Below are 26,428 nucleotides of genomic sequence, written 5' to 3' on the forward strand. Positions count from 1 at the left end.
CGGGTTCTGATCCCAGTTTCAACTCCAGACCTCGGCTGCAGTGGGGAGTGACAGACTGGGATCAAAAGGTACTAGTATTTTATGATCCCGGTTCAATCCCAGGATGATTTTCCCTGTGGAGAATCAATCAGTGAGTGACTTATGACTGCAATGTGGAATTATCTGCCAATGGAGGCAGTGATAGCCACAGGCATAGATGGCTTAATAAAGGAATTAGACAGATTAATGGAGGACAGATCTAGCTGTGGTTACTAGTCACAATAACTGAATGGAATTTCCATGTTCAGTAAACCTCTGAATACCAGTGCCAAGAGGCAACATCAGAGGAAGGTCTTGGTCTCTGTGACCTGTTGACCATGCCAATTGACCATGCTGGAAGGAGCTGATGGGAATTGTAGTCCATAACATCTGGAGTGCCAAAGGTTCGCCACCACGGCTCTAGAGGAACTGGTTGGCCACCATATGAGACAGGTTTCTGGACTAGATGGACCACAGGTCAGGATTCCTCAAATGTTTTTAAATTTCACACACTTTTACAGCAAGTGCTGATATATCACATGGATTAAATCCAGCCACCTTTTTCACTCCATCTCACCCAAATGCCCTACATGATATAGCCCCTCTCCCATATGGCTTTTGCATATGCGGGCCCCATGATTTTCAACAGCCTTTTGTGTGTGGTCAAAAAGGATGTGTCTGTTTTTCGCCAGCAAAAAAGCTGGTTAGATCTAGCTCTGGGTATGAAGGTACGTCATCCAATGATTACTGTACTGAAATCCGGTGCATTTTGTTTTGTTTTTCTATAAAAACCATTGTCCTTTTGTCTCAGAATATTCTAAATGACAAGTCATGTGGAGTAATATCAAATATGAAAACACTGCCAACTCCCAAACCTTTGCAATAGAAGGTTTCACAGAGATTTACATACTTGGCTTTAGGAGAAGTAATAATTTAGCAACAGTGTAAGATCAAACACGTGTACTTCTTTTGAATGGCTCAAAGCCATGTGTTAATCATCCTCTTTTCTGAAAATTTCACAAGCTTGGGATCTTACTGTGGTTTGTGCAAGTGACTTTCAAGAAACCCAGTAGGTGGAGCAATGAATAACATAAGAAAACTCTGGGTGTGGTTCAAGTCAGGTAAACCTACGAAGAGAGATTTTGTACACACAGGTTTACTGGATGTTGGTGCTAGTTGCACACTACCACAGACACAGCTTTAAAAAGAAGTTCAAATAAAAAGCCCCTATTCCAGCTAAGCACATGACTCTGAAGGAAGTTAACAGTGTTTCTTCTGTGGGCTACAGAAACCCTGCATTTGAGGTAAGCCTGAAAAGTTTTTATTCTGTAGAAGGCAAAAATTACATGGAAAAGTTTTTAAGAACAGTTTGCTTTCAACAAGCAAAAGTTTCATAGTCACTGCTAACACCTACAGGGATGTCCTATCATTGCAAAGCATCCTGGACCAAAAACTGAACGAGTCAAGGTACTTGGGTGAGAGGGTCCACTTATTGTTCACATTGTCCCCGATTGTCTCAGAGCAGCCAACAAATCTTTTGTTTGCTTCTGACTTTGGAGCAGGATGACTTGTGTTCATAGAATTCGTGATCTCACTGCTACATAAAATTTAATACTCTAATCTTTTTTTCTCTATCTCAGATTGGAGTTCAGTTTAAATCCAGATTATTGGGATATTGAATGCAATTTAAACTGTATAACTTGGTTTGGTTGTAATAAATGTGGCATTTGTTGCAATGAAAACATACTGCTCTGTGATAACTTTTTTTCCTGGCATTTTTGAAAATGTTCTCTTCGACCACACCAGCATTGCCAAAATTGCTCCTGGATATCTATGTTTATGTTCTGTTATGAATATGAATATGGCTGGGGTCTTGAAGCCAGAAAAGCACACTCCACTCCTGATCTTTCACATACCTGTTCACCCACTTACCCTGGCTGGGGATTAGAGATGCTACAGAATCTTATTAACAATTCCAGTTTGAAAGTTCCAGTTTTTATTTGCTTGGGATGGAGCTCCAGTCATCTTTTCATTTCCAACGTGTTAATGATATTAAATGATATTAAATATTCCCAACATGTTAATGATATTAAATACAAATATTATCTCGTTTTTCTGCATCAATTGAATTAAAGATGGTATAAAATTGCCATTAAAGGAACAAATGAATGAGGAATGTCAGCAGTGAAAAATGAGCAAATAAAAAGTTTATAATGACATAATGAGAAGGCATATTTGTACATTTCCATGAAGGATTCCCTTCTGATGGGGACACAACTTCACCATGAAAAGATGTTGCACTGCCAATCTCAGAGCGGGGTAGGAGGGCAAGCTGGAGATGTTCCAGAATTACAAATGATTTCTGGACTATGGAGATAAGTTCCCCTTGAGAAAATGGCTGCTTTGGAGGGTGGACTGTATAGCACTATTCCTTGCTGAAGTCCTTTCCCTTCCCAAACCCAACAATTCCCAAGTTCCATCCTCAAATCTCCAGGAATTTCCCACCCAGGAGTTGGCAACCCTAAGAGAGCCTGTGTGTACATTTTTCTGCCTCCCAAATAGGGCAAGGAGTAGAGGAACACCAGCTTAAAAGCACACAGCCCTAAACTTTGTACTGAGTCATCATCCCGCCTCAGAGAGAGTTCTCCCTCAGTTTTGGTGAGTGCTTAAGCCACTTCATGACTTGCATTAGTAAGCAATGTGTAGTGTTCTGGGGGGTTTTTTGTGAGCTCCTTTTGTTTCAAAAGAGGACGTTATAAATACTTAAATAAAAATAAGTGATAGCCATTTATTCATAATTTTTGACAAACAGAATAGCAATGACCAATTCCAATTAAATCTCATAAAACTTGAGAAGCTACAATAGCCATAGCTATGGCTGCCTTCCTGTGCATACCAGCTCTCACTTCTCCATTATGGCCACATTAAAACCTAGTCTGCAAAACCTTGGTAATGGAGCACAATTTATGATTGTTTAATATTTATTTTGAGAAATGGCATCTAAGATTGTGAAAAAGACAGATAATTGTTGCCTAAAAGTTACAAAAATGTGAATTCACAGGAATCAGTACAAATATATCTCAAGATATAGTCTTGGGAGATGGGATAGTACATAATCTGGACCCAACATTGAAGATGGGGGCTGAGAATGAGATGGGGGTGCCAATTCTGGGGGGGACATACCTGGAGATTTTGGAGGAGAAGCCTGGGGAAAGCAGGGTTTGGGGAGGGGAAAAACTTACATGGGGTACAATGCCATAAAGTCCATCTTCAATGGTGGCCATTTTTTCCAAGTGAACTGATCACTCATAATAGCAGGAGATCTCCAGCCACCCCCTGAAGTATGGCATCCCCAGCCTGAGACATCAAGTTGTAGCTTCAGTGAGTTTTCATACTTACATGTTTCAGCTTAAATCTATCTAGGGATGCCAATCTCCCAGTGAGGCCTGGAAATCTTCTGGAATTACAGCTCATCTCCAGACGACAGAGATCTGTTTCTCTGAAGAAAATGAATGCTTTGGAAGGTGGACTTTGTGGTACTGTACCCCATTGAGGTTTCTGTCCTCCCCAGACTCCACCTCAAATTTCCAGCAATTTCCTAACTTGGAGCTGGCAACCTTATCCCCACCCCCAAGTGAGCAGCTGGGCAGACCTGCCGACCCTAAATCTGACTGCTCTGGCATCACACAAACACATTTCTCCAGCCATTCATCAGGATTTCATTACATTTTAGTCCTGATATATCAATCAATCATTTATTTACAGTCAATGACCAGTACAGCAGAGCAAAAGTAGTCCTGATATAAATGTCCCCTTAGTGACATGACTGCTGGATGTGTCACTGCATTGTTGGCTGCTTTCTTGAATAGGTATCTACAAGTTTTCCAAGTGTGGAAACCTTGTGAATATCTATTGCTAGAAGCAGATGAAAAAAAGAACCTATGCATTTTAAGACTGCAGCAGTACCACCACCACAATGGCAGTGTAATATGTGAAAATATGGAATATGTCACATAAAGCAGGGAAAGTGAAATCACCAGTGGGCTATATGTCTTTTGGCTCTTTTTCAGTATTTTTATGCCTTTATGTCTTTTTTCAGTATTGAAACCTCCCTTCAGATTAGAGTTGTTTTAGTGGAATAATGCTAGGGAGAACTATGCAAGTTCAAATTTCTGGTTCAGCCATGATGTTCATTGAATGACTTCAGGCTATTCACTTTCTCTCTCTTGTCCCAACCTCTCTCACTCCCTCCCTTCCAGACTTTTTTTACAGATGCATATTATTTTATACTCTCAGCTGTCTCCATAATAAAATTGGCAACCTCTTCACAAAAAACAGGGTCAGAGTTGTCGAAGGCTTTCACGGCCGGAATCACTTGGATGCTGTGTGGTTTCCGGGCTGTATGGCCGTGTTCTAGCAGCATTCTCTCCTGACGTTTCGCCTGCATCTGTGGCTGGCATCTTCAGAGATCCTCTGAAGATGTCAGCCACAGATGCAGGCGAAATGTCAGGAGAGAATGCTGCTAGAACACGGCCATACAGCCCGGAAACCACACAGCACCCAGGGTCAGAGTTATTCAACAATAAAGATAACCTAATCAGATCTGGCAACCCAGATTGGAAAAGAGGATATAAATTGGTATATTTGGATTCTGATTTTAACAAATCTGGTACAGTGCAGAAGTTGGTGGGCCAGGGTTTCAACCACATTGGATTTGCAGTTGCATAACCTTGCAGATTTTTCTAGGTTACTAATCCTACCCTTTAATGGGGCAGAGGGCATAACACTGAATTGCGCAATGGTGAAAGCTCTCCTTGCATGGGGGTTCGTTAGAACATAAAGGTAATAGGCCATACGGCTCTGCTCGAATTGAATTAAGAATTGTGTAGGGGAGCAGGCTCATTTGGCTGCTAGATGTAAATTTGCAAATTCCCACAGACTTTTTTGAGGATATAATGGGACAAACTCTGCTACCTCCCAGTATGCTGCCCTGATCTCCAAGCAGGTACCAGGAACTGTTTTTACTAGGAAAATGATTATACTTTAATATAGCACATATTTTTAAGGGTGAGAATTAGAGGAAAGATTAGCTCTCTGCACTCAGGAAACAAATCACACAAAAATAAATGCAGGATCATTTAATCCCCTGGCCTCGGCTCTCCCCCAACTTCTAAATATGCATTAATCTCAGATGAATGTTTTTATCTTGTGGCTCACAGTATTTCCTCATTTCAACCATAGTTTCCCCAATAAACAAAGCTTGGAAATCTGAAGTCTGGAATCATGCAGTAAAAATGTGCAAGCAATTCATCTGAATTTACTGCAGTTTTGTAGCACCACAGTCTTGTACACAGGTTTTCAGAAGTAATTAAACTGTAAGAGAGAACTTTAGTCAATACTGTCTGTTCTAGTTAAAAGGATCTAAAAAGAAAATGCACAAATTCTTCATGTAGTATCTCAGCAACCCAGTGAGAGAGAGTTAGTTACTGCCTGGCAGTCAAAAGGGAATATCCTGCTAACACCATTTGCAAATATCTGACAATGTTAACATTTTAGCTGTAACAATTCTCCTTTTATTTGTCTAAGCAACCACAGTTGCTTCAGTATTTCTTGATATGTTGTCTAAACATATCAATGATATGTTGTCAAAATATGTTTTCCAGAACTGAGCCATAGGTAACCAGATCAGGCCTGGTGTTTTTTGTTTTTCTTTGTTTTTTTAATAGCTTAAAGCCAACTGCGGGATTTCTCAATTGGATTAGAAAAAATGGTGCTGGGGAGTTTGGTCCACCACCACCATTTAGGGTTGCCAGCTTTCAGGTACAAACTGGAGTTCTCCAGAGTACAGATCAGTTCCCTTAGAAAAAAATGGAAGTTTTGGAGGGCAGACTTTACAGTAAACTACAGATACTTAGTATAATACCTCCTGATAGTCTCCAAATTACCTCTTACAAATATTTAGGGATTTCCCAGGTTGGAGTTGGCAACCTACCACCATTCCATTTTCTTAACTGCAATGAAGCAAGCAGCAATTGAGGAAAAGCTAGTTAGATCAGGTAACCAGTACACAGAGGGCACTTTAAAAAAAATGTGTTTCATAGAACTGTAGACAAAATGCCCAAAATCTGGAGAAAAAATGTCCTGTCCCTTTAACAGAGGCTTAATAGGATATTATTTACAAGAAGATGTTTACTAGGTGATGACATGAAAAGAATCACCTGCCTGTTTGCACACATTAAACCCCTATTAAAGGGAAAATACATTTTTCTCTGGATTGCTGATAACTCTAGACAAAGCAGACAAGCAACAAAAACACAATTTTAATGAACATTACAGTAGCACTACACACACTCTAATCTACACAGGTAACAAAAAAACCCAATTCATTTAAAGACCTGGAAAAGGTTTAAAAGAGCTGGAAGGCAGGAGGGAATAGATAAGAAAGTGAGAAAGAACAACCCAAGCAAAGCAGCAGGAGGGCCTAACACTTGATATGAGGGGGAAGCAAAGCCAATGGGCAGCAGGGAACTGATTACAAAGAAAAAAAATTGGTAAGCCGGATGAAACTTTCCCCTGCAGTTTGCTGCATGGAAAGGAAAAGAGGGGAGTATCAAAGCAATAAGAGGCACATGGGAGGGAAGTAATAAAGAAAAGTCACTTATCAACCTATCTTTTGTAGTAAGTGTGATACTAGCATTAAGTTAGTTTACACCTGAAAAGGTAATGGTACATCTGGGTTAGAATCTAAATAAGTCACCACTTTAAAAAACAACAGGGAAAACACAGAAATAAACCACTTTGGAAGGAATACTATCTGGATTCTGAAGAATCAGTGATTGAACAATTTCAGTAACAAGGGAAAAATTATCTCTGATTCATCCTAAAAAAGTTTAAAGTGGTGTACAGAGGTCAAGACGCAAACTAGTGGGTGTGAACTTCCTCATAATTCCCATTTGTTCCTGGATCATGGGTGTGTCATGAATGTCTTTCATGATGCATAGCAGATATATCAGTGCCTTCTTTCTCTGCCTTTGGATAGGGAAAAGACTTGTAATCTTGTGTGGAAAGGGAATAAGAAGTGAGCAGGCAGACAACTGACTACCCAACTCCTAGGACTTGGGGAATGAGATACTCATAATGAGAAGCAGAGGTTTAGGAGGACATGGCCACCCCAAAGCAATGATACATGTTCGGGGGTAAAAAGCATTGCCAATTGTTTAATGCATTATTTAATACAAGCTTCTGTTTCAAAAGGCAAAGAAGAAATGAAATGAAATCAATCAAATAAATATGAAGTTATGCACATCATGCTCTTATGTAGTAGGCTGTGACTCACAAAAGCTTATTCCTTAATAAACTTGTATTTAAGGAGCCACAACACTCTTTCTTTCTTTGCTGCAGCAGAATAACCTTCTAGAATAAAAAAAAATCTTTCCCTGGTGTAAACACCTGTTTCTTTTATCACACTGTCACTTCTGGTAAAATGAATGGCAGAGGTGTAGTCATGTTCCTCTGCTGTAGAAAAATGATAAAGATACTTGTGGCACCTTACAGCCTACTTTGACATAAACGGCCAAAATGGGTTTTGCAGACTTTGAGGCACAACAAAAAAACGAGTGGGCGGAAATGATAGTGAGGTGAGTGGCAGGCAAACAACAATGATTTTATCACACTATTTTCAACTGTCTAGTACCCATCTCCTCTCCAGCCTTGTAGGTAAGCAGAAATGTGATGATGGACGTAATATCATACAGAATCAGACAATGAACTTGTCCACAAATATTTATGGTTTACTGGTAGTTAGTTCCTCTTTCACAAGCCTAGATTCTTAACTATGGGATAATAGTGGTTTAGGATCCCAGTTCGTGGATTAAACAAGTCATTCTGGTTAAACTGCATTTTTGGATTTGTACATCACAAATAACCAAACTTTGTCTCAACCATCATGTCTTTATTCTGCGAGAAGGGAAAAGGAAGCAGTCATGTAAGCATACACAAACTCAGCACAAGCCACTTGAATGAGATAAGGGAACAACGCAGGGATGATGCATGTAGACACCTTTCCCTATTGCTTCCAGGCCATTGTTGCACACATTTTTATTTAACCTTGTTAAGCTGGCCTTTTGAATGCAGCGCAAGCATCCTTCATAACTGGCCATAATTTTAAGCCTGATCATTCTGGTTCAAGTCTCTGTATTCTGCACTGTCCTTCGTTTTCTGTTTGGGTTACTGACTGTCTGCAACATTTGAGTATCAGCATTCAAGAAGCTTATTAGCTCTTCCCACATATGAATACATGAGGAAAAATCAAGGCAACATATCCACCATTTCCTCTCCTAATCTTTTAATTATCCCAGCTAAATCTGTGAGCATATAGGTCATGGGGCAGATCACTAGGTGTGATCCTGCTTACCTCCTCCATTTATTCACTCAGCATGGATGTATCATCTGAAAGGCAACCTGATGTTTCTCCCTCTCATCCTTGGAGGAGTCCAGGATGATGTATATGGCTCTTCCCTCCTTCAGTTTTAGCTTTACAACAACCTTATGAGCTAAGTTAGGTTGAAAGAAAATAAATTACCCAAAGAGACTGGCTCATGGTCAAAAGTCTGATGCAGTTGGCAACCCTATATGGAATTGTTTGAAAATCAAAAAGACAGTTTTAAATGTGTTTGTGGAACTGTTTGCTAGTTTCTTTCATGTCCTTACCCTTTTACAAATTGTGTGCATAAATAATCTAACCTAAGGAATGCAACTTAAAAATGGATGCAACACAAATCACCACATGTGTATTTAATAGATTTGAGTTTGTCCCTGTACATCACGTTTCGTTTATTCTCTGTTTAAACAACACAACAAAATGTAGGTTGTTGGTTTCTACAATATTATCACACCATTTACATCTAAATGTATTTCATCTGCCTTCTGTGTTATCTAGTTGTTTGCAAGATCATTTATTAAGGGCAGTAAAGTTAAACTAATTCCTGTTTCAATAATGTTTAATTCCTGCCAGTCAAAATTGCTGAACACCTCAGATATAAACAACAAATAGTCTTTATTTAGTTCTAAGGATGTGTCTACTGAACTGGTTTAACAGCAATTGGTATCCCTTCCTCCCCACTCACCCCCCTTAAAAATCTCTGGGAACATTCTGTGAGGGAAATGCTTAGTACTGTCATCAGACTATAATGTCTAGAATTTCTTGGCAAGAGGGATTCCCCCTCACAGTCTGGACAGCTTCTTATTTAGTTTTTTGTTTCCTCGTATAGTAGAAGGCAGTAACTGTGGTTTCACTTCCCTGCATAGCCACGCCCAGTCACATCCTCTCCCTTACTCCCACCCATTCACATGATGATGAAAACACCACAAGAAAGCAGTTTCTTCAACAGTCCAATCCAGAGGGCTTCCAGGCAGCACAGGAAGGCAGAGCAAAATAGAGAATCTCCAGCCAGCTGAAAGCCCTTTCTCATGGTATAAATCTGAGGCCTGTGCAGGGCAATTGCAGCTCAAAAGCCCAGAGAAACCTGACTAAAATCAATCCCACCCCCAGGAATTCCCCTAATACAACCCAGCTGTTCTGACAGCCAGGCTTAGGTCAGTGTGGCTCAGGAGGACATAGGGTCCTACGGGTTAGGTGCCATGAAGCTCCGTGGCATCCGCCTGTCTGGCATTTTGCCCTCCCCACCTGTGTAAGTGCCACTTACACTGATGGGGTGGGCAAACATGCCAGCATTGTCCCAAAACAGCTCCAATTCAGCCTCTCCTAATAGGACTGGACTGCAAACATCGTATCTGAAGAAGGCAGCTTTGACTCTCAAAAACATATACCGCAAACCTTTGTTGGCCTGTGAGATACTACTGGACTCAAATATAGTTCTTGTATAAACCTTGGGTTGTACTATTATTTTTTAACACTTGTCAACTGGACTAGCAATGTTTAACCTTTTATTATACACTGACTTAGGGAAATTATTTACATGGGTGGAATCCACTGACATTATTTATGAAGCCCAAACTTTTATTTTCATCTTGTGACAGTCAACTCAAAATGACATATGATTCAGAAATTAAACTGCCCCTACTAGTTAGTCCAGTTCTGAAAAGCGCAGATAGGCCAATTATACACTGGTGTTCTGCCCCACACAGAAGGTAGATTCTCTTCAGGGCAAAGCTTCTGTTACAGAAGACTTTTCCCCACTCTCACACTCACTGTGCAGCAGATCCTATAATCTCTGCTGTTTGTGTGGCAAAGAGTGACCCTTCCCCCTATTTTACAGGGGAAATGAAACAAATGGCCCTGCGTTATTCTTTCCTTTGGGCCTTTTGACTCCTATTCCCCCCCCCCCCCCCCCGCTCCCACTCTACTTTTGCCCTCCCTGATGACTGGAATGGCTTTTAAAAACTTTTTTTTTACTTTAAATATTCATACCATATTGAATCTATTAAAATACTAACAGATCGCATACAGGAATATTGACATACCCTAGTATTAAAAAATGATAGATTGAACGGGGGAGTATGAGTTAATACATTAAAGGGGTGGAAAGGCAGCAGAGGCCAGGAAAATGACCATATGGCAGTGATGGCGAACCTTTTCAAGACCGAGTGCCCAAATTGCAACCCAAAACCCACTTATTTATCACAAAGTGCCAACACAGCAATTTAACCTGAAGACTGAGATTTTAGTTTAGAAAAAACAGTTGGCTCTGAGGCACATGTTACTCGGGAGTAAGCTTGGTGAAGCAACCATGCAATGCTTCGAATGGGTGAATCACGATCCTAGGAGGGTTTACTCAGAAGCAAGCCCCGTTGCCAGCAGCCGAGCTTACTCCCAGGTAAAGGATCATGCCTAGGCCATCCTAGGTGTTTGTGTGTAGGGGAGGGTTGATTTTCCATGATGAACTCTGTGCACGTGTGCCCACAGAAAGGGCTCTGAGTGCCACCTCTGGCACCCGTGCCATAGGTTCGCCATTGCTGCCATATGGGAATCGGTTCAGCTTGGCAAAGAGTTTTCCAACAGGCAGAGAAGGAAAGGATGATATTTCCTGGAGAAAGGGGGACTGAGGGCAACAAGCCTCTCTTTCCTTCTGCAGCAGTGGCAGCAGGAGCTACAGCTGGTAGAGGAAGAGAGACTCACTAATGCTTGGCTGGCCATTCTCTATTTCCACCCTTCCTCCTTCCCAGGGAAGGAGCTGGTGAGTATGACAAGCCACAGGAAACCCCAAAGTGAAGTAAGCTGCCATGGGGTTAGTGGTGCCTGCATAATGAGCCAAAAGATTAAAATTCAAATAAAAAGGATAAAGGTAGAAATGCAAATAATCCAAGGGAGCAGTGCCTCTTTTGTTAGGCTTTGGAACTGAAAGCCCTCTTAACTCTCCTCATGAAGGGATGCTTCAAGGAGGTCCTGGAAAAGCCAGACATGTCCACCCTCCAGAACTGTTGAAGAAACATGAGCCATCTTTGCTGACCAGGGTGAGCATCTGCAGTACAGTCTCCTGTGTGCTCTGTCTGAAACTGCTATGTAGAAGAGGCCAATTCGGCAAGTGCATCTTGGCATGCAATGGTGGGAAAAGCAGCTCCTGATGAAATGGCCTCTTCTATATGACTGACAAAAGATACAGGAGCACTGACCTCCTCAAGCAGCACAGTCTGATTATAGTGCCCCCCTTCCTCTCTCTTTTTCTGTATCTTTTTCTCTTTTTAAATTTCGGTTATTTCTCTATCCTTATTTTGAAGGCTGCCACCATGGAATAAAATTCCAAAAACTCTTTCATTACCCCCTTTATTTTATTATTTTCTTGATAGTGCGTATGAGATGTAAGGCAAACGGATGGCATTTGTGATACTAAGGAAAATCAGGTGGGAGTTACAATATTTCATTGAACCAAAATAAAAATGTATTTATAACTGGTAGATAACAGATTCCAGACAAATTATTTACAAAAATTAAAATAAAATCTGAGGCACCAAATACTTTTAATAACTTCTAATCAGCATAAAGTCATTCTGACCCTTTTCACATTCTCTCTCTCTATCTCTCATACTATTCCCTTGGACTAGAATTTAACTTTTTCACTCTTACAATGAAACTATGTCACCCTTTGTCATGCCCATACAGCTTCTGTCCTTTTCTGACATACTTCAATTATTCCTCAGAGAGAGTTCTGACACTCTAACTCTGACAGTTTCTATTATCCTCACAGATTAAAACATCTCAAACTAACTTCAATCTCTCCCTCTCTCCTTATAAAAATCCTCTCACACAGCTTAACCCCATACACACATATCTCTCCCTCTGATTCTCCCCTCTCTCTTTTTCTTTTCCCCCCACCTTTTTTCCCCTCACAAAAACCAATCACAGCTCACTTGCCCTTTTCTGGCCATTTTGTCTCTCTCTCCTATTCAGCACTCAGTTTAAAGACACATTAACCCAAAGGCGTATGGGGGGAAGCAGTGCCCAGAGACAACTCCTTCTCCAGGAATCCCCCCACCCGCCCCCCATGCTCAGGGGTGTAGCTCGGTGTGCCCCAGTGGTGGGATTCAAATAATTTAACAACCAGTTGTGGGGGTGAGATTCAAATAATTTAGCAACTGGTTGTTTACAAGCACCATTTTAACAACCGGTTCTGCCAAAGTGGTGCAAACCTGCTGAATCCCACCACTGGTGTGCCCCCCCCCGAACCCCATCCCTCGCATCCGGCTTTTCTGCACAGACGGTGGGGAGTTCGTGGAGCGGGCACCCTAGCCATGCCCCATAGCCATGCACCCAGTGCTGGGGAGGTAGGGCCCTGTCCCGAGTCACACACCCCAGTCTCTGTGCAGGAAAGCTGGCTTTTGAAAGCCGGTGGGCGCTTTTGAAAGCCAGGTGAGCGCTGCGGCCGCCCACCGCTGAGCCCCACACCCCTCCTCCCTGCAGGCCAGCTCCTGGGCGCAGGGCTCTGGGACGTATGGCTGGAGCGCATGCCGTTTGGTCACGCGGGGCTGTCTGGGGCCCCCCACCTGACCAAAAGGTATTCACCCAGGGACATGGGTGTCCCCATGGCCCTAGGGTGGTAAGCCCCTGCACAAACCTTCAATCATTTCAATCCAACCTTAACATTGTTACATTGATCATCTTAGACTCTGGATTCCATAATCTCCCTTTGGATTGTAAACTGTTACTTCATATGTGAAACACGGAATAAATATCCAGGAAATTTGACTCAACCTTCTACACAGACAAGTGGTAAAGCAAGTGCTTTACTTCCATCAGATCCTCTGAAGATACCAGACACAGATGTAGGCAAAACGTCAGGAGAAAATGCTACTGGAACACGGCCATACAGCCCGGAAAACCCACAACACTCCACTTTAAAGTATTGTTGGTTTCAGAAAATTGAAAGCAAAGCAATTCAATTTGCAAGCTATCTTTAGGCTGACTTGGAGGCCACTGTTTTTGCTTTCTATGAAGTAGTATCACAGCTATGAATAAGTCAAAGGAAATACTCCTTCGTGGGTATTTTATTACATAGAAACTGCAATGGATGAGGCTTGAATGTTGCTGATTCCTCGATCTATGAATCCCCTTTTGAGTTTCTTATGATGCTGATTCCCCACCTGATTTTTCTTGCTTTAATTCCATTATGCTGAAGGAGGACAATCCACTGTTCTTATCCACTGTGCTTCTACAGGTTTGATATTCCTAAATTTCACTTTATCTTCAGCTCTCCATTATTGTATCTTTTAGGATGATATCAAAGAAGATGACATAACAAACAACAAAAGTACTGAGCTTAAAAACAGGAACTTAGATAAGGGCAATTTTGCACCTCCTAACCAGGTAAGCTACTTCTTTCTCTAATCTGCAAGTTCTGATTCAGAAGCAGAGCCATACTTTCCTTTGCCATTTTAGGCATACTGAGGTATATATTAAGGTGACCAGATGGTCACCTTCGTGAACAGGGATGGGTGGGCGGCCCCCCGTGAGCGCGCGCGTGCACACACACACACACACACACACACACACACACTTGCGCAGCTGCAGGAGCGCACTGCCTTCTGGGGTGCTGCTGTTTCCCACCCTGTGACAGGGCCCCAGAAGGCAGTGTGCTCCTGCGGCCGCACAGGAGGCTGCTGCACTGCCTTTGCCCCAGAAGGCAGTGCGGCAGCCTTCCAAAACCCGGGACATTGGGGAAAACCCGCGGGACGTGGGACAAGTTCTTTCAAGGCGTGAATGTCCCGCCAAAAGCGGGACGGCTGGTCAGCTTAGTATATATTGTTCAGCATAAGAAAAGCTTGTGAGACGAGTAATCCTATATACATTTTTGTGGAAGAAAGTCCCATTGAACTTAATAGCACTTACTTTTAAGTAAACATATCTTGCATGATAGATGTAATATGTGAATTGACAGACCATGAATATCATTAGTAACGATGCCCTTGATTACAGCCACTGAGATCATAAAAATAACTACAGACCGAAACTCTGTTTTGCTGATTTATATATTATATTTTCTCATGAAAGTGTGTGTGGTGGGAAAGGTCAGACTATTTCACATAGACAGAAAAGTACTCTCTGAACATACTTTTTAAAATGTCAATGGTAGTTACTAGGTCTGATTTTAATTAAATGAGAAAGTCAGTCAGATGGAGTTAGTAATGGGATTATCATGACTACAGTTTACAGTTCTGACAGAAGCACTGTCTTTTAATGGCTATATGACAAAAATATATTCAGTAGGTGAGGCTGTGGTGAACACATTCATTGCATACAGAAGGTTTCCATCAAACTCACACTTCATGGTAAAGTATCTTTGGGACATGTATTCTCTGTTTTCTCTGGAATTCTCTTTCCTGGAAAACCACTGCTAGTCAAAGCAGACCATGAGTCTGGATCCTGCAGTATATCAGCAGAAAGTACTGATGGGCATCACCATATTTCTCTCCCTGCAGGAGTCCTGTCTTACCCCCAGGGAAACTGTTTATGGTGTTGCAGGCCTTCAATTTGCTAATAATCATGTGGATTGAGAGGCTACCATTTAAAGTGCAGAAATGGGGAAAAGTGTCTTCTGTTACTGGGGCTTCTGTTAATGGTGCTGTTAATCTGACAAAAGAGGGAAGAGAGGGATACTTCACCTCCTTTACTCTCCCCACAGGGTTATTGTAGGGTCTGTGACATCAGGAATCAATTTTCCTAGGGACACATAGAACTGCTAGGGAACATGGGAAAGGTGATCAGTCTTTGGGCTGATGGATCATGGTGAATATGAATTAAATGGACCCATAGTTTAAGGCTCCTTCCTATGTTCCAATTATCATGTTTAATGATAATGAAAGAAATAGCTTTCTAGATGCTTCCGAATCCTCTCTCTTTAGATTCATGAGCCTTTATGTAAGCTGCCTTTAAAATAAGAACCCATTCTCCCATATCTCTGCAATGTACAATCCCTTCAATCTGAGACAGAATTTATGAACATTTCAATTAAATGGGAAGGAAACAAGAGCTCACAACCAGAAACATGTTTCCCATTTAATATTCCAGTGGATATTTAAAAGAATATAATATAAATGAGCATATTTAGAAAAAGCAAATTTGAGATAAGGTTTGTTATGCAAACAAAAAATGCACATCCCTTATGCACATGTTCACAAAAGTTAACGGGAAGGAAGAAGACCAAAGGAAACATGGAGATCTCATATTAATTGGGAGCCAGCTGCAAATGAAAGCAACATTTTATCTCTGGTCTTTTAAACATAAAATCAGAACCTACACTAGGAATTACATTGCCAATTTTGTTTTATGCTACTTTTTTCCAGTATGATACAAAAATCAGTACTGGAATCGATCACCAAATGAAACCTGAATCGGGAGGAAATGAACTGTGCAAAGGGTAATTTCATTTTGGATTTTCTCCATCTACTGCTTTCCTCTTCAAGTGAAATGTTACCAGTACAACCATATTTTGCTTTGTCTCTGATTATTCCTCTACCATATTTTTCAAAGTTTATGTTCATATGAAGAGTGAAAAGGCTTATTTTAGACAGTGCTACTTACCTTGAAATTGCTTGTCATCCATTAAGGAACATAGGGTGTATGGGGTTATTCGATTTTATCTTTACAAAAACGTGGGATGTAGGTCAAATTGAGGGGTTAGAGATGTGCCCTGAAACAGTAAATGAATTTCATGATGCAACAGGATTTAGGAAGCAGGCTTCCATAATCAACACTTCAACCAGTACCATGGCAGCTCTTGTAATTGACAGACATTTAGCAATTATTGATAGAATTATCAGCACTTGACTATAACTGTAAATATTATCTGTCCTTCAATATTAGGATAATATAAGGTGGTATGAATTAACAACATTTCAAATCTATTACAGAAAGGACACTAATTAAAGGACACTAATTATTTATAGGAGTTGGTGTAAGTGTGTAGATTTTAACAGTTCCCCATCAGAAGTGACATTCTACTTCCAGGGTTGGATCTAATGGGACAAGCTAGAAGGAGCAGTTGCCCCAGGTGTAGGCAGATAGGGAGTGGTGGCAGCCAGGTCAGAAGCAGCAGCTACCCACACAGCTGTTACACACACAAAGCTGGTTCTGGAAGTAGAGGGTGTAAAGGACAGTGCCTGCCTGGAGCTGTGAGGTGGTACCTCATCTGGGGAGGGGCAGTGCACAAGCTACTGGGAGCAGAGGCATAGCTGGGCCAAACTGCGCCCGGGGTGGACTCCCCCCCGGGCGCAGTTTTCCACCCCCCCCCCATGGCCACCCAGCAGCTATCCCCCCGCGACCCCCCCACTTACATTAGTTCAGCCTGAAAAAGTTCAGGCTGCAAAAGCAGTCTGTTCAGTTGAGGCTGAAAAAGCGCCCTGGTGGGAACTACACTACCCAGGAGACCTTGGGGCTTGCAAGGTCTCCTGGGTAGTATAGTTCCTACCAGGGTTCTTTTCAGCCTGAACTTTTTCAGGCTGAACTAAGGTAAGTGTGGGGGTGCGTGGGCACAGGTGGGCACCGTGAAGGAAAGGGGAGGGGCATTTTTCCACCTCCCCCCAGGGGTGTGCTCAGTGCGTAGCGCATGTACACACCCCGGCTTCACCTATGACTGGAAGGGGCATCCAGGATTTCAGCCCTTGCAGTTCAAAGGTGCAAAAAAGGCGCAAGCTGAAGAAGTGGTTTAGCCCCCCACACAATGAAGAGGAAAAGTGGAGCCCTGGAACTTCCCACTCACCAAAACTGCCCCTTCCCAATAGTAGAGCAACTCCTCCCAGGTGCAGCAGATGCCACTGGGCCAAACTCATCACCAAAACCTTGTCTGACTCCGGCGCTTTTGGTGCAGGACCCAGGAGGAACATGGAATTGATTCCTGGCCATTCATTGAGAAGAGAGCAAGTTCTGCATGAGCTGCATGAGCTGCCATGGCATGTGTGGGAGGTGGGGGTGTTGTTGGGTATTGAGCTGAGTGGGTTTCCATAGTTAGTGGGAGCTATGTCATCTGGGAGTGCTGAATTTCCATTTCTCTGGAACTGGCACTCCCAGTCCTGGCCTATTGTAGATTATATGAACTCTATGCCAACTGCACCTTGCTTGTACTAGCTGCTGCTGCTGTTACCAGTCCTTTCTCCTGTGCTTCCAGGAAGGTGAGCTGTTTCCTGGCAAACAATCGCTTCTATAATGCCACATCATGCAGCCCACAAACTAGTCTATCATGTAGCATCTCTTCTAAATTAGGCAAACTACAGTGTTGTGCCAGCTGCCTGAATCTGCACTATAATGAGAATAATTTCCATAGGATTCTGATTTTGCTTATAAAACTTATTCCTTTTCACTATCTTAGAGTGCACAGGACACGTATCAAGGCACAGTAAAAGCTGCAGGGATTCCCTGTCAATTTAAAGAGGCCCAGTTCTGTTTTTGTAAGTGTTGGGGTCACAAGTGTTGGAGAGAGTGTCCAGGGTGAAAGGAAAGCAGAAATAGTGGAGGAAGGAAAACCCCAATCCAGCAAGCTGTGCACTCTGTACAAATGCCTTATATTAGTTATCCTTGCAAACAGCCTGCAAAGTTAAACAGATGAGGAGTTTACATGTCTCCCTATTGTACTTGGATGACTAAGGTTAAGAAACAAGTTTGCCTAAGGCCACCCAAGTTTATTGCTCAGCCAAGATTGGAAATTCTATACCTGTAACAATGCAGTCCTGTCCTGTGCCAAGTTTGTCCAGCTTAAACCCACTGAAATCAGTTGTCTTAGATCGGTGTAACAACAGCCAATCTTGTTGATTTTAAGAGCATCCTTAACTTCCCCATTGAAATCAGTGAGTTTCCAAAAGTTTTAATTCCGTATGGATTATACCCATTATGCCAGAGTCAACATTCAAATAAAGATGACAAAGAACAAATGAAAAGCAACTATTACCCACCCGTTATGTATATTACTCATAATTTTATATTGCAATGTCTAAATGTGAAGCGTTTGTTTAGATTAATTTATTTTCCCTCCCTCCCTCCCTCCCTCCCCTTCCTTTCTTCTTTTTTTCTTTCTAGGTACCTGGAAAAGAAATATGATGCAATCATTGTTTTTTACAGAACACATAAAACCACAATTCGCTATATTATTTATGGAACACTAATAACAGGTATTTGGGGGCATTAGAAAAACAACAAAATTTTCTAATTTAATATAGAGTTTGGATTATCATATTTCATACTTGCGTTCAATGAAGATTGAAGGCTATAGAAAATTCTTCCATGCTTACTTAGCTAACGTGCTCCACATGATTTGAAAATTTTGAGAAGGTACTAAAATTTTAAAATAGTTTTTATTAGACCCTACAGATTGAAAGATATAAAATAACAGTAATAGTAATAATAATTCATATGATGGTAATATAAAAATGAAATATAATTATAAAATATTATAATGTTTAATGTCATTGTTATTTCCTTCTGAGGTTTATTAGATTTTTCATTCTCCATTCAGTTTTAGAAAACTTACAGAACATGTTCACCCAACTCTCCATCCCTTGCAGCTAAGACCAGCGCATATACACTACACGGTGGTTGCAGTACCAGATGTAGGAAACAGTATCACATCCATTGCAGGATAGTCACATATCATTGACTAGAAGCAACTGTAAATACACATTACACACACATGAATATACCAGGGCACTAAAAGCTTTTGTTCATGTCCTTTGCAGTTTTTGGCAACTATTGGATGGTGTCTGTAACATTATGATAGCAGGTTCAAGTTCCATGAACTCCCCCCCACCCCCACCCACCAAGTAAACTAAAACAATTATAATTTCTCTCCCAACTGCTTTGACAAGATGGAAATTGTTTATTATTTGTTTGTATGTGTAAATTTAACATTGAATGAGAGTTTTATTTTAAAAGCCAGAAAGCAAAATATTAAAAGGAAGGGCTAAACTGAAAAGAAGAGGTGTCCCTTATATTTGTTTTGGAAAGTTGTTCTTTCAGTTACTGGTCATAGCTGTAGGAAAGATGATAGCTCAGTGGTTCCCTGAAGACCTCAGATAGCAGGACTGGGAAAGAACACTGACTCTAGAGAACGATTACCAGGCAGTGTAAGCAATTGGAACCAAACCAGATACCAATTCTGGCTTTGGAAATTCTTGATGATTTGAGATGGTGCCTGGGAAGGGTAGATTTTGAGGAGGGGAAGGGGCAGAGTACTCCCTTATATGAAAGTTTTTTTTAAAAAAAATGTGGTGCTCTAATTACTGTACAGTTGTATCCGCAACAAGCTAAGAGCTTTTTTTCTAGCTAAGTGAATTGGAAATGCAATCCATTTGTAACCATTTTAAGTAAACTTCAAGTTAAATTAGACTCTATACAATGATAGAGAAATTGAAAGACATTGTAATCAGCAATTATCTCATCTGAAGGACATTTCAAATATCGGTGCCACCACAAGGGGCACCTGGGGGAGTCAGGGGCCTAACAGAGGGTGTTTAGATGGGACAATCATCAGAAACTTGCAAGGTTAATGAAGCAGGTACAAAGATGAGGGTCTTTAAATATGAGGACTGCAGATGGCAAAAGGCTTATGAGTAAGAGAACCAGTATCTAGAATTAAGCTGGAAAACCTAGGGCAGATTGGAAAACTAACATGGCCCAGGAGGGGAGAAAGTCCCAGTGACCTCTTCTCTTTGTCCTCTGCTTCTCAGATCAACCCAAACATATAGCTCCTGAAGGGGCTTGCAGTGCAATCCTATGCATGTCTGACTTAGTAAGTGTATTTAGGATTGCAGCCTCTGAGACACTGAAAACTCTTCATGTCTTAGTGAAGAGATCCCCAAGGAGGTTATTGGTAGGATTGGCAGCCCTTTCTTTGTGTTACAAGTCTGACTTAGAAGCATGTTCAGCTGCTCCATCTCTAACTGCTCCTTGCTTGCCAAGGACAAGCAGTTTACTGATTTATCCTATCTTACTCAGGGAGGAAGAAGAGAGAGGAGAGCTGTGGCTACAGTACCAGAAATCAGCCAGTGTGAAAACTGTACTATGTCCATCATGACAGATCCAAACTCGCACCTGGGCAGGGATATAGGAGTTTCCCATTGAGGAGCAGGATCTATCATTCAGCTCTCAGGACATCAGTAACTAGGTGGCTCAGCCACTTCTAACCCTCAGATGTCAAAAAAAGTGCACAAGGCAGGACTTTGTGTACAGGCATGTTCACATGCTACCGTTACTAAGATGGTTGCCTGGAGGTCGTGAAGGCACACTTACTTCTGGGCTTTGGATGCCCCTCTTCCAGCTGTGCTGTGCCTCCTTAGCTGACTCACAACCTGTGGCACTACATCCTGCATAGGAATGTCAACTCAATGCATGGCAGCTGTGAAAAAGGCAAACTCTATGCCATCCCCCCACCTCCATGCTTCTCATCTCTGCCCGTTAGAGCCTCCCTGCCTTCCTGTTAGGAAAGGCAGCACTGGGAGCCTCAGTGGCTGGCTCAGTTTCTCGCCTCTGGCAGGAGGCGAAAAGCTGAGCCAGCCGCAGGGGCTGCAGGGACTCCCTCTTAGTCCTTCCCTCCCCTGCTGGGGAAGGCAGGACTGGGGAGGCAAGTCTCCTCCTACCTCTGCTCATCAGAGCTCCCCCACCAGGCGTACCAGCAGGGGAGAGGCCTCTGCCCCGCCAGCACAACTGTCAGGGAGGCAGGGGTTCCCAGTCCTGCCCTCCCCAGCCGGGAAAGGCAGGACTGGGAACCCTAGTGGCTGGCTAAGCTTTGCGCCTCGGTCCAGAGGCAAAAAGCTGAGCCAGCCGCTGGGGCTGCAGGGCTCCCAGTCTTTCCCTCCACAGCTGGGGAAGGCAGACAGGGAGCTCCATGGCCAGCTCAACTTTGCGCCTTCGGCTGGAGGCGAGGAGCTGAGCAGGGCACCAGTCACCGCGGTCTGCAGCCAGCTCCTAGGAATTGGGAACCGGCTACAGGCCACGCGCCCTGCTCAGCTCCTCATCTCCAGCCAAAGGCGCAAACCGTTTGGTACGCCACTGAATGATGGAAAACATTCCTGATAACCACATCAATCTGCAGAGTCCAAGAATACAACTAAATTATTTACCCAATCTGACAAAGATAGCACACCAATCCTTTCCAGAACTTCTGCTTCCGAACCATTAATTGTGAATTAAAATACAAATGAAAACATCAGTTCTTGAAGTATTACTCTCATGTTACCCCAAGTATGAGCAAATCTGATGTTAATATATTCTACAACAACCATTAGCTTTTCTGTTGCTTCCACCTTCCCCAGCATCTGGGGAATGCAGCAGAAACCACACCGTATTTTGCACCAGGGATATTATCAGGAGGGATATCATATCAATTTATTTGCATAAAGCTGGTTCAGAAACCATACTTGGAGCCTTACCTGTAGGTGCCAAACCTATTCCAAAGTCTATTGAAGATACTGAATGATTCTCAGTGCCTTCAGCAGACTTTGTTATGTTCAGTTTTACAGACAGCATTCTTCTGGCACATCCTCCAAAATAAATTGTTCCTTTTTGTAACCAATTCTGTTGCTGTCTGAAGGATTCAGGGATATGTGCAACAACAACAACCAAAAAGCCCTCTCATCTTATTTTACCATAGTGATCAAAGAGACTTCCTCCCTTTCATATGCCTTCAAACTAAGCGAGCCAAAAATGTATCCATGAAGACTCCTGAGAGAAAGCCAATTCTGACTAGATTGTCAGGCCATACAAGCAGTATAAAAGATTGTGTTGCTAAGTCATCGTTTTAATTTTCTTCCATTAGATTCTTTTTATGTTTGAAACTGTCTTCCATTGCCCAAATAGATTTGTTATATTTGAATGAGTGACCCTGTCCTGGACTATGGTCTGCAAATAACTTGCCAGTCGAGGCTTGCCATCGTTCAAGTGGCATCTGATAGCCTGAATTGATTGCATGTTCTTATTATGTAACTATTGTTTTCTTCTTTAAATGTAACCATTATTTTCTTCTTTAAACAATATCAAACTATTTATTTATTTATTTATTTATTTATTTATTTATTTATTTATTTATTTATTTATCTGTGACCTGCCATTCAGACAGAAAATGATATTCAAGGCTACTGGATCTTCTTGTGCCAAGTATTAGAGAAGTATTTATTTGGTATCTAAAGCCAGCAAGGTCATGTGATCACTCACTGTACCTCAGACAGAAAACAAGGGCCCATTATGCATGGAACCATAACCTGAGGGTTCTTCATTGCAAAGTGGGGGTTGTAGTGGGATCTCTTCAGATTTCTCTGTTTACACACGACCAGGCATAGCCCACTGCCTGCGGCATAGCTTGCTGGATCAACTTTCCCAGGTATGCTTTTCCTGGTTCTCTTAACTCTGCTCATCAACCCACTCTTAAAAACACAGTCACAAAGACTGCTGGCTTTGTTAAAGCCCTTTAAATTACTGTTATATTGATATTGCTGTTATTGCAGTTATATCAATATTGCAGCCCCTTTCAAAAAATATCCCCCCCCCCATGAAAGAAGCTAAGAAATTCCCTGGACCATGCTTTGCTGAAGAAGTGGACCATGTCCTTGAACTGATATTCTCTCCCCACACTACACACACACACACACACACTCTTTCTGCTGATGCTGCCACTGCAGGTGGAAGAAGAGGCTTGCTATTTCAGTATTCCTTGGTGTTTTGACATTCCTGTATTAGATCTATCATTGTTTCAATAGACATAATGTGGTACAAATGTTTGAAGTTGAAATAAAATTTTAAAAAACCTTCCCCATCACTGGGTAGGGCAGTAGTAGAGTGGAAAAGGCAGGGTGGGGCAAAAAAGCCCAAAATAATGCAGGGCCATTTGTCCTTGCCCACTTTTTTCCGCTCTCACAAATAGCGGAAATTATAGGATCTGTTACTGTGGCAAAGTGACTGTGAGAGGGGGGCAAAAAGGCATCCATAACAGAAGTTCTGCCCTGAAGAGAATCTCCCTTCAGCATGGAGCAGAGCAGCAGTATATAATCAGTCAAGGTCTGCAAAAGTTACCTACAGATCAGGGGTCCCCAAACTACGGCCCGGGGGCCAAATCAGGCCCCCGGAAGACATTTATCCGGCCCGCTGGGCAGAAGCGGATCTCCCCCTTCTCTATCTCCTTTTCCCCAGGTTTACAAAAACAGCATTAAGCGCGGGCGACTCGCTGCTCATTCCAAGCGGCCGGAGGGGACCGTACCAATACGGCAAGGGGGGGGAGAGAAAGGCGGCAGAGCTTCCTTTCTCCTGCTCCCCCACTTGCCGCATTGGTACGGTCCCCTCCGGCCGCTAAATCCAACACTGAGTCACTCCATGAGCTAGCCAAACCTGGGGAGTAGTGAGAATATGACTTCCAGGTGGCCCCTGGAGCTTGGCACCCGACCCCCCAAGGTTTACCCCTAAACAGCCTCAAGCGTGAAGCGACTCACTGCTCATTCCCAAGTGGTAGGAGGGGACGGTACCAATGTCACGGCAAATGGGGGAGAGAAAGGTGAAGCTGAGCTTCAGGGCCCGGATTGGAAGGAAGGACCCGATGTGGGGGTGGGGGGGCTTGTGCCAGGAGTGGGTGGAGTGGTGGGATGGATGGCGCCCCCCCCCCGCGGGCGGCACTTGGTCCGGCCCCCTGCTGGGCTTTGGCCATGCGTGAACTGGCCCCCTGTTTTAAAAGTTTGGGGACCCCTGCTATAGATGCTTTTGGGGGTTTTCCCCCAATTCAACTCCTGTGATATGAAATAAGGAATTTGAAATATGCCTAAATACACTATCGCACATAAATTAAAAAATCACTTATAAAATTTATTCTGTCAAGGAAACGTGAACAACCCTTCTCCTTAGTCTCTGTTCTGTATAAGTGAGTCTGGATTTAATTAAACCTCAGGCAGTACTTTCTGTTTTACAAAGCAACTTTTCTAGGGTGAGGATACTCCCCCCCTCCCCAACCTCAACCCCCAAACCTGTTGTCTTTGTTCCTTTCTCAAGAGGAGGCCTGAATCAAATTGAAGATTGTGCGGATAAGATCACTGACTAACAAAAGCCAGGCTATTTGAAGGGCTGTTTTCTAAACAAAGCTTGGATAATTGCAACAAAGGCATTTGAGAGTCAATTTTGTTTGGGCTGGAAACGAGGGTGACAGATACCATAGGTGGTAGGCATATCTGATGGGATTATGCTTGTTTCCATAACAGCTTACCTGGCAATGGTAATTGCGGCCTGTACCTTGAATTTTCACAGAGCCTTGGCCCTTTTTGTACTCACTGTCACGGGAATCTTTTTCATCTGCTGGGACTTTTTGATGGCCAGATATGAGGACAGAATTACAGATTTTTTTTCCCCTTGTGGGAGGATTCTAAAAGAACATTGGTTTTGGCTGAAATGGTATGTACAGTGGGATTTTTTTCCTTTGCAGGGTCATTACATACTTATTTTATTTCATTATCACAATAATATGATTTTTACTGGGGTGCTGTGTGGTTTCTGGGCTGTATGGCCGTGTTCTAGCAGCGTTCTCTCCTGACGTTTCACCTGCATCTATGGCTGGCATCTTCAGTGATTCCAGCCGTGAAAGCCTTCGACAATATGATTTTTACTTCTGAAACCACAGTTTGAGCTCAAAGGAAATTGAAATGAAGCTTTGTGATTATCAAGTACCTTGAGGTGTTGGCTCTTCACCAATTTCAACTTTCTCTTTGTTGTATGTGTGTTAAGTACCATCAAGTCATTTCTGATTTATGGCAACCCTAAAGATTTCTAAGACATCCTGTCTTTAACAGCCTTGCTGAGGTCTTGTCGTGGCTTCCTTTATTGACTCAAGTTCAAGGTTTTTTTCAAGTCCAACCTTTATTAGGCATAAATATCAAAACAATTGGCAGAACAATGTCACATTTGACAAAAGCATTTTAACATTCTCTGGATGACTCAATTGCTCTTGTTCTGCTGTCTTCAACTTTTCTTAGCATTATTGTTTTTTTCCAGTACATCTTGTCTTTTTATAATAAAATTTTCTTTATTTGGAATAAAATTCATAATTTTAGAAGAAGTATATCCACATAATGGGTTTTACAACATCAGGCATATCTTATTTCTATTAAGACAGAAAATATTACAAAGATTGAAATACTTTTAACTCTTAACATTGACTAATTCATTGTATTAATCAAGTATTTTTTTTCAGGCATTTTAAACGTTTTTCTGAGGTAAATCATATTTTTACAGGACCTAATACCCAGTGGTTTACTGGGCCTAAATTGCACCCCGGGGCATGACTGGCTCCCCGCATCTCCCCCTAACCAGGCTCCACACGCCCCCTTGTGTCCCACTTAGGGAAGCCAGCAGGGAGGGTTGGGCTCGGAAGGCAGGGCTCGTGAGGATGGCTTGGACAGGCAACACAGTGGCAGGCTGGCTCCTGGGCTGGCCTGCCGCTGCAGTGCCTGCTGCTGAGCCCTGCCCCCCCCCACCTCCCTGCAGGCTGGCTCTTGCCCTGCCCAGGGCCCATGGAGGGCAGGAGCTGACCTCCTAGGAGGCCAGGGATGGGGTTAGGTGGTCCAGGCAGGTGTAATGGCAGCAGGCCAGCTCCTGCCCTCCCCGGGCTCCTGGGGGGGCGGGAGCCGATCTGCAGCTGCAGCAAGCAGCTCAGTCGGTGAGTGGTGCCCTGGCACGGGGGGAAGCTGGCCAGGTGCCGGCCTGCTCATATCACGAAACAGTCAAATGATCTTCATCAATGAAGCTTCATATCCAAGCAAAGATATAAGTGGTATAATAGCCTTATTCAGTGTCTTTTATTTGGAAGAATCTCCCACTTATGGCCCAATCTGGAGGTGGGAGTGAAGGGAGTTGTAGAGGCCCTGTGCCAAGGAATTTGTGGAGTTGTGGAGGCCCTTTGCCAGCCCTCCATGATGGCTAGGGTGGAAGACTATTATGTAGTCA

General features: G+C 42.7%; 1 protein-coding gene across 2 annotated transcripts in view; it reads left to right on the plus strand.

Moving 5' to 3' along the window:
- Positions 1 to 1,184: 1,184 nt before the first annotated feature.
- Positions 1,185 to 26,428, plus strand: part of SLC28A3 (solute carrier family 28 member 3) — a 72,200-nt gene continuing 46,956 nt past the window's right edge. For both annotated transcript variants that reach the window (XM_048502649.1, XM_048502648.1), the window contains exons 1-5: positions 1,185 to 1,322; positions 13,745 to 13,837; positions 15,814 to 15,887; positions 18,539 to 18,630; positions 24,691 to 24,880. In XM_048502649.1, coding sequence (XP_048358606.1) covers positions 1,263 to 1,322; positions 13,745 to 13,837; positions 15,814 to 15,887; positions 18,539 to 18,630; positions 24,691 to 24,880 — 509 coding nt within the window. In that variant the 5' untranslated portion in view covers positions 1,185 to 1,262. The remainder of the gene's footprint in view (positions 1,323 to 13,744; positions 13,838 to 15,813; positions 15,888 to 18,538; positions 18,631 to 24,690; positions 24,881 to 26,428) is intronic.

Source organism: Sphaerodactylus townsendi, linkage group LG07, assembly GCF_021028975.2.
Source record: "Sphaerodactylus townsendi isolate TG3544 linkage group LG07, MPM_Stown_v2.3, whole genome shotgun sequence".
Taxonomy (NCBI): domain Eukaryota; kingdom Metazoa; phylum Chordata; class Lepidosauria; order Squamata; family Sphaerodactylidae; genus Sphaerodactylus; species Sphaerodactylus townsendi.